The sequence below is a fragment of the Bufo bufo genome, chromosome 1 (genome assembly GCF_905171765.1).
Source record: "Bufo bufo chromosome 1, aBufBuf1.1, whole genome shotgun sequence".
In the NCBI taxonomy this organism is placed as follows: domain Eukaryota; kingdom Metazoa; phylum Chordata; class Amphibia; order Anura; family Bufonidae; genus Bufo; species Bufo bufo.
In genome coordinates, this window is record NC_053389.1 from 96,657,360 (window position 1) to 96,673,283 (window position 15,924).

Genomic DNA, 15,924 nt, shown 5'->3' on the forward strand with positions numbered 1-15,924 from the left:
CTTGCCGATACACATCAGGTTTCTTACAGTGTATATATATATATATATTATTATTATTATTTTTTAATCTAGAATCCCAAACTGATTTTGACTTATAATATATCTATCACTTTCTTTGATTTCACAGAGTATTTATGCTCCTGTGTGAATACAACCACAGCTAGAAGTGGTTTCCAATGACTGCCACGTGTTGATGGCCATGGGAGCTAATGAAGAGATTTGCCATTTAGCCTCTTTGACACTCTTGGTAGTATGATTGCTCCCAGCAGAGCGATCATTGAGAAAGAATGAACTACACCAACTAGACAACTCCTCATCCAATTATCTCCTTAGCTGAAGCATTGAGAGTAGGAGCCCTCACAGCTAAAGCCATCTGGTTTTTAGACCTCTGAATTTTAAGAGGTCAGGATTTTTGACTACTGCCTTTTGTACTACCTTTAGTCACATTTTTACTGTTTTTCTGTCAAGGTTTTCCTCAACATTTAAAATGGTTGCATGAGACTAGAAAAACATAGCTGATTTATGCCAGAAGCAATGCTCTTGTCCATTAACTGTGTCACTTGAATGGGGCTGAGCTAAGGACATATGCCTCTAATGAGAAAGACAGAAAGGTAAGAAAATACCAAAGGATAATTACTTTATTCTGCAAAGACACAAATAAATTACATTAAAGCTATAGGAAGTGTACAGCGGATTTCTGAGTAAAACAGGAAAGACTCATTAAAGCTAGATCCATTGTATCCAAAGCAAATCTTTATTCCATAACAAAATCAGTAGCAACTTCTTTAAAGTTCACAGTCGCCCGCAGAAACCAGTTCTATCCTCTCATAATGATACACCAAAATAAAGTTCAAAGTTCTAAGGAGGTGACGCTGCGCATTTGACTCATATAACCAATTCTCTCACTCAAACAATTCATGAAGGAAATCCTTATCTATGTAAACTAGTACAAGCAAAGGCATTAGTAGGTCAGCAGATGACCAGTGCCCCAAGGCCCACATCCAAACCTATAGCATTAGAAAATATCCTTTGCAAATTATATTAATCTTTAAAGAGGACATGTTATCTAGAAAAAAAATGGATTCCTCATAAAATGACAGGTCTGGAGCATGTTGTCTGCATAGGACTGTTCCTCTGCTTAACTTAATGTATTGTCGGCTGAACCCACTGCTTTCATTGCGAACGGCCGACAATCTAATGTGTATCGGGAGCTCCTAACTTTCCCCGTCAGATGATGTTGGGGAAGAAAAGGACTTGGTGAACTGATTTTTTTTTACCCCCATCCTTTTGTCCTCCCAGGATATAAGCCACCGCCCGTGCTCTCTAGCAATGACTTTCTCCTGTCTCCACATTGAAAACACAAACACACTTGGATGAACCGATCATAGTCATTCCATGCTATGACTAAGATCTTATGATCAAAACGCATAATCAAAGATACGAAATATCTTCATAATCAAATTTTTTTGAAGATCTAAAGGCATATAATGGTGATTTACAACTATGAAATGCATACAAAATAGACAGCTGAAAACGACACGTTTTACAAGGGAAATTATGGAAGTCAGACATGCATTCAAATATAACCCAGAGGATGGTTTCTAGCAAAAATATTCCCCATTATTATACAATGTGTTAAATTATAAAGGCTTAACCTTAGGGATGACCTTTGCATTCCATTGTGATGCTAAAAGGTTAGGGGCGTCTTTCTCTGAGAAAATATGTTCGATACCCAACATAAAATTTTAAAAAAAGTTTAAATGAATTCACATAACAGAGTGATTGTTTTTAACATTATAGTGCAGAAGACCACCAATAAGTTCCCAGTGTTAAGAAGTCTGGTTTATTTGACCAATAGAAGGTGGTATCTAACTGTCCCCTATAAGTTACAGGACATGTGACAAATTATTTGATCACATAGATCCTCAAATTTTTTATTTACTACTCAAAGTTGCTAAATGCCTTGTGGTGCCCATTTCTTGTGAAATTAAATACAAACAAACGTTAAGTACTCACCTTCTACACATGATTCAACCTCTTCCAAGTTTCTCAGGGTTATCCTCATCAAACTGGAATTTAACATTAGTTCATTGCGGTGCAGGGGCCACATATAGCGGGGGGCAGGGTTGACAAAGAAAATCCTTGTATCTCCAGTGGACACCTGGTTGTCACAAATACTGGGATCTCCAAATCCTCCAACCATCACTTTGTTTCCTCCATCCAGTAGAATGTCATTAGTTACAATTTCTCGGCCTTTTAGGTATCGCCATACCCTAATCTGAAGTGGGAAACAAGAAAATGTGTTTAAGTAATTCATAAAATGACTCTAAAATCATTAAAATTATGTGTCAATTAGTCTTGTAGATCAATTACTTTATATTCGGCCAAATATAAAAAATGTTGTACATTAATCTATGTCATGGCCATAAAAGGGATCTTTTAAGGCTAGTTTCACACCTCCATTTTTTGCACCAGATTTTGTCTGACCGAAACCCAGCACTCATGCAAAAACCATCTGGTTCCCCGTCGATGATGAACTCTGGCAGGCTGTTCCTCTGTCAAATCAGGTAAACGGAGATGTCAAACTAGCGGGTCCGCAATACACGGGCACCGGCTTTGTGCACTCCGCATCACGGACCCATTCACTTGAATGGGTCCGCAATCATGGAAATGCGTAACGGAGGCACGGATCGGAACCCCACGGAAGCACTACGGAGTGCTTCTGTGGTGTTTCCGGCCGTGCCTCCGTAACGCAAAAAAGTAGCGCTTGCACTACTTTTTTGCGGTGCGGACCGTCGGATCCACATGTGGCTGCCCCACGGTCTGTGCCCGTGCATTGCGGCCGCATGCGGACCGTCAGATGCGGATCACGGACCCCATTCGAGTGAATGGGTCCGTGATCCGCATGCGGCTGCCCCATGGTCTGTGCCCGTGCATTGCGGACGGCAATTTGCAGTCCACAGCATGGGCACGGACCGATTACGTTCATAGGCATGAGCCCTAACAGTAATAAAAACTCCTGAGTTGCTCAAAAAGCTTTGCAGCAAAACATACTATACAAATACAACTACGTTTTTAGGGTATTCACTCACTAATGGGGTCATTAATGAAGATCAGCATTGTAGACGCCGGTCTTAATAACCCTACGCTGGCACTTTATGCACTTCTACCTAACATAACTGAGGCACTGGCTGTGCGACTTGCAAGTGAGCTGGCATAGATTTAAGTCATTTTCTATGCCAAAAACCAGCATGGAAAATGATAAATGAGACGGCCTGTCACTCCTAATTTTGGCTACCAAAACTGCATCAAGAAACCTGACTGTGTCCGTACCATTAAATTATTCATAGGTTATTTGTTATGGAGCGGAAATAAACATACTATTAGATTTTTGTCTAAATATATATAATTCGAAATACCACCAAATGCTCACAAGTCATCCATGGCAAGATTAGGTAGGTAACGTAATATTCAAACAAACAGAACAAAGAGTACAAATGGTAGGCTGGGTTCACACCTGGGTTCCGACCTTCTGCTCCCTTAGAGGAGCAAAATGAAAAATAACAAAAAAGTGTCAGATTCAGAAAAGAACAGATCCAATTGACTGTAATGGGGTCTATTTGGTTTCCATTTGGGACACTGCTTTAATACCTTTTTTTTTATTTTGTTTGCTCTTTTTGGTGAAATGTGTGACAGAGGCCCCAAATGGAGCCTTGGACATAGATGTGAACCTAGCCTTAGCGGTGGATATGGCAAAAACACCAATTTAAATCAATTTTGCCAATTGTTCAACCACAGAGCGCTGATATAGAGCACAGCCCAGGACTGCCAATCACATTACAAGAGCAGGGGAATGCCTAGGATACTATTAAACACCCTATTTAATACGATTATGATCCAGACAATATAGTTAAATCCATCTGGCCTCCACTTATTTATGGGCCAAGGATATGGAATTGAAGTTTGATTGAGAGCAAATGACTGAACAATTAAGTAGTGTCAGAAAAAGAACGGAAATAATAAAGAACAACAGCAAAACATAACTAGCAAAATATACCAAAATGTGTTAAAGGGGTTATCCAATAGTATAAATACCCCCTCACAATGCCTGGGCCCCTCCTATAGACGATACTTACCCTGCCCCCAGAATCCGCGTCAAGGCCTGCTATTGGCTGTTGCCCCATCGCCGGATGTTTTCATTGCAAGATGGGGAAATGCAGTGGCGGCTGTGCAGCTATCCGGAAGGATGCGGGGGCTGGGGACCGAGTAAGTATGATTTATAGGATGGGCCAAGACATGAGGGGGGGATTTCTACTATTGGATAACCTCTTTTAATACTTTTTATGTTCTAAAGAGGACCTGTCACCTCTCCTGATATGTTTGATTTAGTAACTACTTGCATTCCCCATGTAATAAAAATTCTGGAGCATCTGTTAACAACTAGATGGACCTTTCTTGTAGTCTGCTGGCAATTCATTTATAAACTTCTAGTAGGAATCATAGAAGAATGGCACAACACAGAGCTATATATAAAGATGATCCAGAACACACAGCAGCCTGTATTATGTCTTTAAAACAGTAGACACAAACTGCCGTGTTCAGTCATACATGTTAACTCAAGAGACTAAAAGCTAATGGAAACTGTGGGGGTTTAAAGGAAACCTGTCCCTTTTCATACACTAAACCACCAACATGTCATTATAATTATTGGAATAAATTTTAAACATGCCCCTATCAAAATTTTCCATTGTAGCAATAAAGTAAAACTATTCTTTCAAAAAGCTTTAGATATGTCATAGCAACCAATCAAAGGTTTTGATCAGTGGGGGTGCTAAAAAATATCATACCGCTTTTTTGTGCACAGCTCCTATGCAGAACAATGTATTCTCATGGTTACAGACCACAAACAAACCCTGCAAATAGTTTGATACTGCAGTCAACTGGGTTGCACTGGTGTATAAAGACATTTCTGTACATTTACTCTAACATGTTGGGCTGATGAAAGAAAATGAATATTAGAGAGATATCTCTTAAACCAACACTTTAGAACTGAACAAAGACTGAAAATACATACTTGACCACAGATCTAGTTTTGGACAAATGTTCTAATTTTTAGAACCTGAAAAGGGTTAGCGAAGGTTCTGAAAGACTTAGCAAATAAATGAGGGCACTGCTAGGCAGATCAAAGTGTATTTTCCCAAAAAGGGAGGGGGTCACTAATTTTCTTCCATAAATGTTGGTAGAAGTGACAAAGGATCACAGTCCTACTGAATCCATCACTGAGCTAATGTTTGCACTATGTAAACAGTGTTTTGTGCTCTGCCTGCCCCTTATAAATGACCTCCACAATAGGGGAAAACAACCTTTCACTGAATTAGACTTTTAGTTTTTCTGTGAGACCTTGAAACATTTTATAGACAATAAATTATCACAACAAAAAAGGAAAAAACTTCACTATTTCAGTGCTAGATTTAATTTTTTCAGACATGAAAAGATAATTTCATAATTGCTTTGGCAATGATGGGCAATATGTACTATTCTAATGCAAAATGTAAATAGTCACTGACTTTTTATAAATCTTTTGATATGTCATGCAGACATATCAAAGGTTTTGATCGGTGGTGGTCTGAGTGTCAAGAAGACCCCGCCAGTCACCAGAACGAGGAGAGAGGAACACTTGCATATTGCAAGGAATGGATCGAGACATGCCCATAGACTTTCTATTGAATCTGTCTCTGCACCAAGGAGAGCGCTACATGTAAGCAATCGGTGGAGGTCTCAGCACTCAGACCATCACCAATCAAAACATTTGATACGTCGCTATGAAATAAGGAACGTTTTATGAAAACTCAGTGACCTTTTAAAAAAAAAGTTTTGCCTGGAACCCAAAGATTTCTAATTTAACTTGTCCACACCACTCATTATATTAACTCAAAGCAATAACACTCACTTTCCTAAGGGGCTTTCTCCTTGGATTTTGACCCAGCCATTTTGCTCAAATTAAATTGGCAGTCTTTATTGATAACTAAAGATGAGAAAATCGATTCTAAACTAATGGGATTTGATCTGAAATTTGTAAAAATTTAATTTAGGTGAATTTTGGGGAGAAAGAGTGTTCAGGCCATTGAAGCACTTTTGATTTTGTTAGAATTGATTTGGAATCCAATTGGTTGACCAATTCAGCCAAATCAAACCTGAATTGAATTTTGAGCAATTTTTCATCTCTAGTGACAACCAAAATGCTCCTATTACAGCAGCCTCCACAGGCTGGTCCCTTTATTTTCCAGTTACACAGTCATACAAGCTTGCTATTATATTGACTAATTTACCATTTTATCCAGAACTGACCAAGTCTGACTGGTCTGTCCCACAAATATCATGTGGTGACTCTTTTACTATTTACCTCTATTCAGCCAGTCACAGTGGTGCTTCTGGGTCAGCATATGTAGGCACTGTGGCGGAAGTTTGTATATGACACTTGAAAGTGGTTGGAACTTATGGGGGCTCAGGCTGGTACCTATGAAGTGACTGGCACAGCAAGGGCACAATCTGTTTCTTAAGAGGACACTGCAAGGGGGGAACTAACTCTCCTTAGGGAGAGAGCACCTTAATCAGTGTGAGGAGACTTATAGGCCATACATGCTCCTCTGGAATTCTGGGAGGGAAGAAATGCAAATGAGCTCTAAACAAGCTTTGCCTCTAATGCCACCAGATGAAAGGCAGCTATCCATATTCAGCTCTTAAAATAAGCCTTGATACATAACTTGGATATTAAATAAGCCAGCACCTCATCTGCAGACAGCTGTTTCGGAGTGATTGCCCCTCATCAGTGCAGAGTTAAGCCAGTACTCTCTGCTCTGCACTGATGAGGGGCAATCACCCCGAAACAGCTGTCTGCAGATGAGGTGCTGGCTTATTTAATAACCAAGTCATGTCTCAAGGCTTATTTTAAGAGCTGAATATTGACTTATAGGATAGCTGCCTTTCATCTGGTGGCATTAGAGGCAAAGCTTGTTAAGAGCTCATTTGCATTTCTTCCCTCCCAGAATTCCAGAGGAAGACCATATTTTGGCATTCATCATCAGAGATATCAGAAAAAATAGAGAAACATTGATCCTTTAGAGACGTGCCATAAATTGGGGGAAGATAAAGGAATTTATCTTCGATATTTAAAAAAAATTATATTTATACAATAAAGAAAAACTACTGTTTAAATGTGCTGCCACTCCAGCAACACCGTTCTGTTCCCCACTGGCCCTGCAGCGATTAAATGCTGTACATTATTCAATTGACTATTGCAGCCAATCACTGGCCTCAGTGGTCATGTGTGCATGAATGGCACGTAACTGCTAAGGTCAGTGCTTGGCTGCAGTGGTCATGTTAATGATGCAAGAGCAGCAGAGACTGGGATTGACAACCCCTTTAACTCCATCTGTTGAGTTAATAAACCCCAGTGCTGGCTGGGGGTAGCCAGAGTTAAAGAAACATCCAAGCGTTGTTTCCTTAACTCCCATAGCACTGAATAGGAGCTATGCAAACAGGGTAGCACATCAAACTACGCAATTTCTGTAATTACTGAGTTATGGAAACAGCAGGGCTCAACTATCTGAGCCATTTCCATAATTCTTCCTTACTTTGGCCGGCGCTTAATTTGTTTTTTCCCATCTTTAACCTAAATATACCAAAATAACCTTTAGGGCCCATTCAGACGGCTGTATGAATGGGTCCGCACCTGTTTCGCAATTTTGCAGTACGGGTGCCGAGCCATTCATTTTAATGGGGCCACAAAAGATGTGGACAACACACATCCGTGGTTCCGTTCCATGGCCCCGCAGAAAGGATAGAGTGTGGCCTATTCTTATCTGCAATTGTGGACAAGAATTGACATATTCTATTATGGTTGCGGCCATGTGCAGTCCGCAAATTGCAGAACACACAGGGCCAGTATCCGTGTATTGCGGATCCTCAAAACACTACAGCCGTCTGAATGAGGCCTTAAAGAAACTTTACTTGAACCCTGAAACTTTCTTTGTCCGTCTGGCTCTAGTGTGTGGACCAACTGACAAGAGCATAGCCTAAAATATATAACATACTGCAGCTGCCTACCTATAATTACCATATAGGCAATCTGCTATATTCAGTCCATTAACCTTTACATTTATCATTGTCTTTCCTCTCAATTTTCCTTCGCTTCCACTCTCTTAACTCTGGAATGTCAAGTATCCGCTTAGTAAATGTGATGTGTTAACTACTCAGATGTGACAATGCAGTACACTGACCACACACTGCCAAAGCAATACACAAACCAGGCCCATAACAAATGTTACCACCAACCGTACATTGTGTTGGGATAAGTGATGTGCCATGATGTTACACAACTACACCATAACTAGGACCATTTTTGTATGTATTCTGCCCATGATATGCAGTTAGGTCCATATATATTTGGACGACATTCTTTTAATTTTTGTTCTGTACATTACCAGAATAGATTTTGAACAAAACAATTCAGAGGCAGTTGAAGTTCAGACTTTTAACTTTAATTCAGTGGGTTGAACAAAATGATTGCATAAAAATATGAGGAACTAAAGCATTTTTTAAAGCGCAATCTCTTCATTTCAGGGGCTCAAAGGTAATTGGACAAATTAAATAATTGTAAATAAAGTGTTAATTTCTAATACTTGGTTGAAAACCCTTTGTTAGCAATGACTGCCTGAAGTCTTGAACTCATGGACATCACCAGATGCTGTGTTTCCTCCTTTTTAATGCTCGGCCAGGCCTTTACTGCAGCGGTTTTCAGTTCCTGTTGCTTGTGGGCCTTTCTGTCTGAAGTTTAGTCTTTAACAAGTGAAATGCTCTATTGGGTTCAGATCCGGTGACTGACTCGGCCATTCAAGAATATTCCACTTCTTTGCTTTAATAAACTCCTGCGTTGCTTTGGCTTTAAGTTTTGGATCATTGTTCATCTGTATTATGAAACGCCGACCAATCAGTTTGGCTGCATTTGGCTGGATCTGAGCACACAGTATGTCTCTGAAAACCCCAGAATTTCCACATCATCAATAAACACCCAGTGCCACTGTCAGCCGTGCATGCCCAAGCCATCACACTGCCTCCACCATATTTTACAGATGATGTGGTATGCTGTGGATCATGAGCTGTACCATGCCTTCACCATACTTTTTTCTTTCCATCATTCTGGTAGAGGTTGACCTTGGTTTCATTTGTTCAAAGAATGTTCTTCCAGAAGTGTGATGGTTCTTTAAGATGTTTTTTTAAGCAAAGTCTAATCTAGCCTTCTTATTCTTGAGGTTTATGAGTGGCTTGCACCGTGCAGTGAACCCTCTATATTTACTTTCATGCAGTCTTCTCTTTATGGTAGATTTGGCTATTGATACGCCTATATCCTGGAGAGTGTTGTTCACTTGGTTGGCTGTTGTGAAGGGGTTTTTCCCCATATGGTAATTATTCTGCCATCATCCACCACTGTTGAGGTTACCAGTGCTATTTTTCTTTCTCAGGATGTACCAAACTATAGATTTTACCACTCCTAATAGTGTAGCAATTTTTCCCATGGGATTTTTCAGTTTTTTGCAGATGAAGGGTGGCTTGTTTCACCTGCATGGAGAGCTCCTTTGACCACATGTTTACTTCTCAGCAAAATCTTCAAAATGCAAGCACCACACCTCAAATCAACTTCAGGCCTTTTATGTGCTTAATTAAGAATTAAATAATGAAGGAATTGCCCACACCTGCCCATCAAACAGCCTGAGTCAATTGTCTGATTACTTTTGGTCCCTTTAAAAACAGGGTGCCACATATAAAAGGAGTTGAAACTCCTAAACCCTTCATCTAATTTTAATGTGCATACCCTCAATGAAATCTAAAAGTCTGGACTTTATGTCCATGTCCATTATATAACTATAACTTCAATATATCTTCTACTGAAAGGGTTTGTCTCACTTCAGCACATGGCATTTATCATGTAGAGAAAGTTAATACAAGGCACTTACTAATTTATTCTGATTGTCCATTAGCCTTACCCCATATTTCAGAAGATTTAGCTCTTAGCAACCAGTCTGCATAAAACTGCAATTTCACTATTCTGTTAAGATGGCTGCCACTGGCCACAGCCCTGAGGCTAATCCCGCCTGCCCTCACTACCCACAATGCATTGAGCTCCTCGTGCACTAGCTTCTGCACCTCAACCAATGGTTGCTCTCCACACTTAAACACGCCCTCCTCCTCCTTCTATCACATATACTTTAGGAAGTGGCTGGATTCTGGAGCCTCAATTTAGCTTGGACACAGAAAACTAATGGTAATGGTCTCTATGAATGAAACCCAGGCTGCTGCATAGTATTTCCTATGAAGCCATAGCCTGCAATAGGCGTCATAGGAAATATGCGATTTTCTTATATATTCCAAAGCTATTGGTTGAAAAAAAAAATAATAATACAGTTCCAATCACCCCCAATTTTGCAAAAAAAAACATCATGGTTGTCGCAATGTGCGAAAACACCCTTTTAAGTATAAAAATACTAAAAAATATTCCCCATAAGGTAAACATAAAAACGACATTCACCATTTTTGGACACTTCATTTCTTCATAAAAAAATTAAATAAAAAGTGATCAAAAAGTACACACCCTTGAATGGTATCCATGAAAAGATCAGATTGTGCCGCAAAACAAGAGCCCCCATACAGTGGCATCCACAGATCCACCCCTAAATAGTGCCATCCACAGATCCCCCCCTTAACAGTGCCATCCACAGATCCCCCTCCTCTAAACAGTGCCATCCACAGATCCCCCCTAAATAGTGCCATTCACAGATCCCCCCCTAAACAGTGCCATCCACAGATCCCCCTCCTCTAAACAGTGCCATCCACAGATCCCCCCTAAATAGTGCCATTCACAGATCCCCCCTAAACAGTGCCATCCACAGATCCCCCTCCCCTAAACAGTGCCATCCACAGATCCCCCTCCCCTAAACAGTGCCATCCACAGATCCCGCCTAAAAAGTGCCATCCACAGATCCCCCCCTTAACAGTGCCATCCACAGATCCCCCCTAAATAGTGCCATTCACAGATCCCCCCTAAACAGTGCCATCCACAGATCCCCCCTAAACAGTGCCATCCACAGATCCCCCTCCTCTAAACAGTGCCATCCACAGATCCCCCCCTAAATAGTGCCATCCACAGATCCCCCCCTTAACAGTGCCATCCACAGATCCCCCCTAAATAGTGCCATTCACAGATCCCCCCCTAAACAGTGCCATCCACAGATCCCCCTCCTCTAAACAGTGCCTTCCACAGATCCCCCCTAAATAGTGCCATTCACAGATCCCCCCTAAACAGTGCCATCCACAGATCCCCCTCCCCTAAACAGTGCCATCCACAGATCCCCCTCCCCTAAACAGTGCCATCCACAGATCCCGCCTAAAAAGTGCCATCCACAGATCCCCCCCTAAAAAGTGCCATCCACAGATCCCCCTCCTCTAATCCTGCCTAGTGGGAGGAGCAGGCACGTGACAGCGCCGCCCACACTGCCTGCTGTTACCGGAGCTGAGTAAGGTATCCAAGAGATGAGCGATGATTACAGTTAAAGTTATGGAATACAGTTTATAAATGTACTCCTGGGAGCGGCATGGCCCTGGATATTCTAACCCCCAGGCAAGCTTCCCCGTCACCATGGGAACGCCTGGGAGTTAGAATATACCATCGGATCTCGGGCGGGACTTGGCGAGACTCGGCAGGACTCGGGGAGACTCGCTGTGCTTCGCTGACAGTTCCGGCCAGCAACATGAACGCGCATGCACACAGGAGGACGGCCTCCTTGTGCGTCCTTCATCTTCCATCTGAGCACAATTGGAAGACGGATGAGTCATAGCAACCTGATTTTAATCTTAGGTAAGAATAGCATATACTGGGGACATAAATGTGGTTTTTAGGAGTTATTTACTAAAGAGCCAAAAGTTAACAAACAAGGTGATATTAATCACCAAAATCCCATATTGAAAAAAAATAATAATGTGACAGTTATCATTTAAGCTTACATTATACTGGCAGATCACACAGGCAGATGTTAGGAGGGAAGTGTTCCTTTACAGAAATTGCCTGCTTACCAGCGGAGGAGATCACTGCTATCACATGCAAGGATCTCCTCCGCAGTATGGGGAGGAGCGCTAATGCCATCACTCGCCCCATACTGAATCATTGTTTGCTGGCAGCAGATCATGATTACACAGCATGATCTGCCACTGGCAAACAAGGATTTTTAAGCCTGTTGAAAGATTCCAATTACCCATTGGGTAATGGGCAGAAGTATTGAACTGCAAGATCATTGCTAACAAGCAGTCATATGACAGATTATCTGCCCAAATATAAGCTTTAGGCCCGGAGGTATATGATGAAGCTCCTGGGCCCTGATGCTAAATCTGAAACAAGGACATTGAACTAATCACCATTATCTATTATATTGGTGGTGTCCTCATATAATCACAGGCCTATTTGGCAGCCTCAAACTCTAGAGTCCAGGTGCAGCTGCAACCCCTTCCCCACCTGTAGTTGTACCCCTGCCCAAAACAAATTAGCCACAGGACTGACATTCACGCCAATTAACTTTAGCACTTCTTAACTTATGAAAACATCCCACCAGCACTAAAGCAGTTTGGACCCATTACTCCCATGGCCCTCTGTTCAGATGAGCACCATCAATGTTAATGTCCAAAATGCTCAATTATGAGAAAGCTTCTTATAGTATAAAGGCAATAATCAGTATCCGATAACTGGAAAACATTAGTTCACAACTTTCTGTGACTACAAATAACTTCACATCATAGGCTATGTTATATACTGCAGGGGTCCATGGGGTGGTAGGGAGGGGGTGCTTTCAAAGCAATTCCAATCAGTCATGAGATACAATATACCAGATATCCCACTTCAAAGATTTCTTCAGTTAACGCCTTTGCTTCTCTTCTTTGAAAAAACTGATGACAGCCAAAACCCTTAATTCTGGTCTAATTTGTTCCCTAGCCTGGGACTCATTAGGATACTCAGCAGCCATTAAATCCCTTTAGATTTCCTATTGATTTGTCCCGCATTAGTGACAAGAAGAAACTTGTTTGCAAAGCAATAAATCTTTCCAGTTGCTAAAATCTTCGAAATGGCAAGCATGCACAGACACATTCCTTCATTGTTGCAATGGGTTAAGTCTGCTGTAATCTTTCAGACATGAATTCTGAACTGATCAAGAATCTCAACTACGGTCTTAAAACTTAGAAAAAAGGGGGGGGGGGGGCAGCCTGAGGCCAGCCTGGGAATTCAATAGCTACAAGTGTTTCAACTACAAAGCTTCTTAAATAGGTGCATTTACAAAATGGTGACTTCTCTATATAACTCTGAAACCCTAATAACAGATTGCAGCCGGCACGGTGGGAAGATATTATGGACAAGAATCCTTTATTTTAACATTCAGCCGGCTAAAAATATCAAAATGACATGCTTCTTTGCAGGATCACAAGAAAAAAAAAAAAAAAAGCACATGTTCACGCTGCTCCTAAGTGCTGATAGAGCTTATAAATGCTATGGAAGAGGTTCAGAACAACTCAGTTATTGGATGGCTGGACTTTTATCCTCAATGAATGGAAGAGATTAAGCCAGGCAGAAGAGGGTTAAATAGAAATACGTCTGGAAGGAGCGGCTAGGAAGTGAGGCCACCTTTGATCTATAGTATTTAGCTCTATAATCATATGACAAGGCGTGTACATATATATACTGTATATGCATCTAAGCACGTCATCAGCCGCTGACAGTCAAAATATTATCATGCGATATATTGTAATATCTGCACTTCTAACGACCATGCCCATGGGGATTGTTCTGTTGGCTCTGGTCACTGAACAGTTAATAATTTGTTATAATTTATCATCTTTCCCCTGCCTTAGACATATCTTCTATACTCCCTCCACCTGCTCCACCAAACTATTTTTTTTTTCTTGTTAAGCAACTACTGAAAGGGCCCTCAGGTCAAAGGAAAGTTTAGGTGTTCCCAGGACCGGGGACATGATCTTAGTGCCACATTATCATCAAACGCCATTCCTCCTTAGCCTCAGGCTACAATGTAATGAAGCCTGAGTCTGCCAAGTAAAAACACAATGTAAAAGTGTGCACCATATCTTATACATTACATTATCTTTCACGCCTTCACCGCTGTAATACAGATGCCTGTAGGCTGGCAGTGAGACGAGGATGGAGCTGTATCAATGGCACACAAAGCAACAAGTGATTTATCTCTACAGACTGAGACTGTTTGATCAGTCTAATGTTACTCATTTTAATATATATTGTGCTTCACCCCGCCCAGTGCCAATGTAACTGGTAGGCATGTCCCCTTATTTAATTGGTTAATGTGTCTGTGGTCACAGACAATTGGCGTAATGGTTAACAGATCGCAGTAGTGATGCCGGTAATCTAATCCCTTAATGAATGGATTTTGCTAGTTTCGTCAAGTTTGATCGCCCCTACCCAATGATCGGTGCCCCTCTTTTACCTTGCATGAGTAGGTGTGGTGCACGGGGTCCACATTTAAAATCTCCTCCACTGTTCCGGTGAGCACAATATTTGCCTCCTCTTCTCGCTTTTCCAACTCTCTATCAGGACAATGTCCCTGGCTGTTCCCAAGAAACAGAGTCACCAGTACTGCTAAAGTCCACACAGGCATGGCTGAAGCCATCCACCTTCTCCCCATGTCCAGAGGGAAGAACGGCGCATCCAAGGCAAAAGATACCAAAAGAGGAGAAGGTGAGGGCAGCTCACCAAAATGTGCACAGATACAAGGGCTTCCCCCTGGCTCTGCTGCTGTAACAGCAAGGAAAACCTTTCCACTTAGAGAGAGAAGACAAACCCACTCAGGAGAAGGGGGAGGGGGAGGGAGGAGATATTAGTGCTACTCTGCAAAGGGAGAAATGTGAGGTCTTCTTCACACGGGCTTGGAGGGGATTTGCATGCAATCTGAATTGCTGATAAGCACAAGGGGGTGGCAGTGGTGGTTCTGTCCTCCCTCCTACTGTATCTGATTGCTCTCCACTTCTCTTTCCTTAATGTGTAGCTCTTTGGGGAAAAGTATAGCAAAGCGCCACCTCCAGGAAATGCGGCTTAAATCAGGTTAATGGATAATCGGGAGCACAACGTGATCTGCCTGTTAAAGGTGCGCATGCAACAATGCCGTTGTTGCAAGTGAAGCCTTTTCTGAATATCTTGGCTTAGATCCCAGTGCTCAAGGGACTGCATTGGGAGGAAGAATAGCGAAGAAGGGCACAGTGTATCTGCACTGCAGGCATGCAGTCAAGTGGGATGATGCTGGATTTACTCGCATCCTGGCACTTCCACTTTTCAAAAAGAGTATTTTTCTTTAAATCTATGAATCAAACTACAAGCAAATTATTAGAAGTCGTGTAGACTAGTAAATCAAAAGATTGATTGCATCGAGTCTGTATGTTCTGAGTTCCCCAGTTTCTGCCCACATGCCAAAATTATACTTAAGGTTAACCGACTTCGCATGAAATTGGGCTTAAAGGTCTGCTGCAGCTTTGTGATGTAGTAACTGCCCAGATAGTATTCATAAATGAAACTGTAAGAGCTATGTAAGCAATTACTGCATTGGAAAACCACAGCAACTGCTGTAAAAACAAATGCATTTTTATTGCGGTCAATCATTGCGACAAAGAAGGTAATATGTAAATGTAACCTTAGATGTGTACAAAGATGTGAACAAATGATACGGGGTAAAGCATGGTATGGGTGACAGGTGGAACAATGCTTTTTCCCTCAGGCACTCTTGGTTTTGCAATAAGGGGTATCACCAGGGGCGTAGCTACCATAGCGGAAGACCATGCGACTGCTATGCCCCATGGGCATAGAGG

At 41.6% G+C, this 15,924-nt stretch overlaps 1 protein-coding gene across 2 annotated transcripts in view; it reads right to left on the reverse strand.

The window, feature by feature from the left end:
- The window catches only part of AGRN (agrin), a 524,915-nt gene extending 509,844 nt beyond the window's left edge, over nucleotides 1–15,071 (reverse strand). For both annotated transcript variants that reach the window (XM_040427048.1, XM_040427040.1), the window contains exons 1-2: nucleotides 14,553–15,071; nucleotides 2,017–2,278 (exon numbers count right to left, since the gene is read on the reverse strand). In XM_040427048.1, the coding sequence (XP_040282982.1) occupies nucleotides 2,017–2,278; nucleotides 14,553–14,750 (460 nt within the window). In that variant the 5' untranslated portion in view covers nucleotides 14,751–15,071. The remainder of the gene's footprint in view (nucleotides 1–2,016; nucleotides 2,279–14,552) is intronic.
- Between the last annotated feature and the right edge of the window lie 853 nt (nucleotides 15,072–15,924).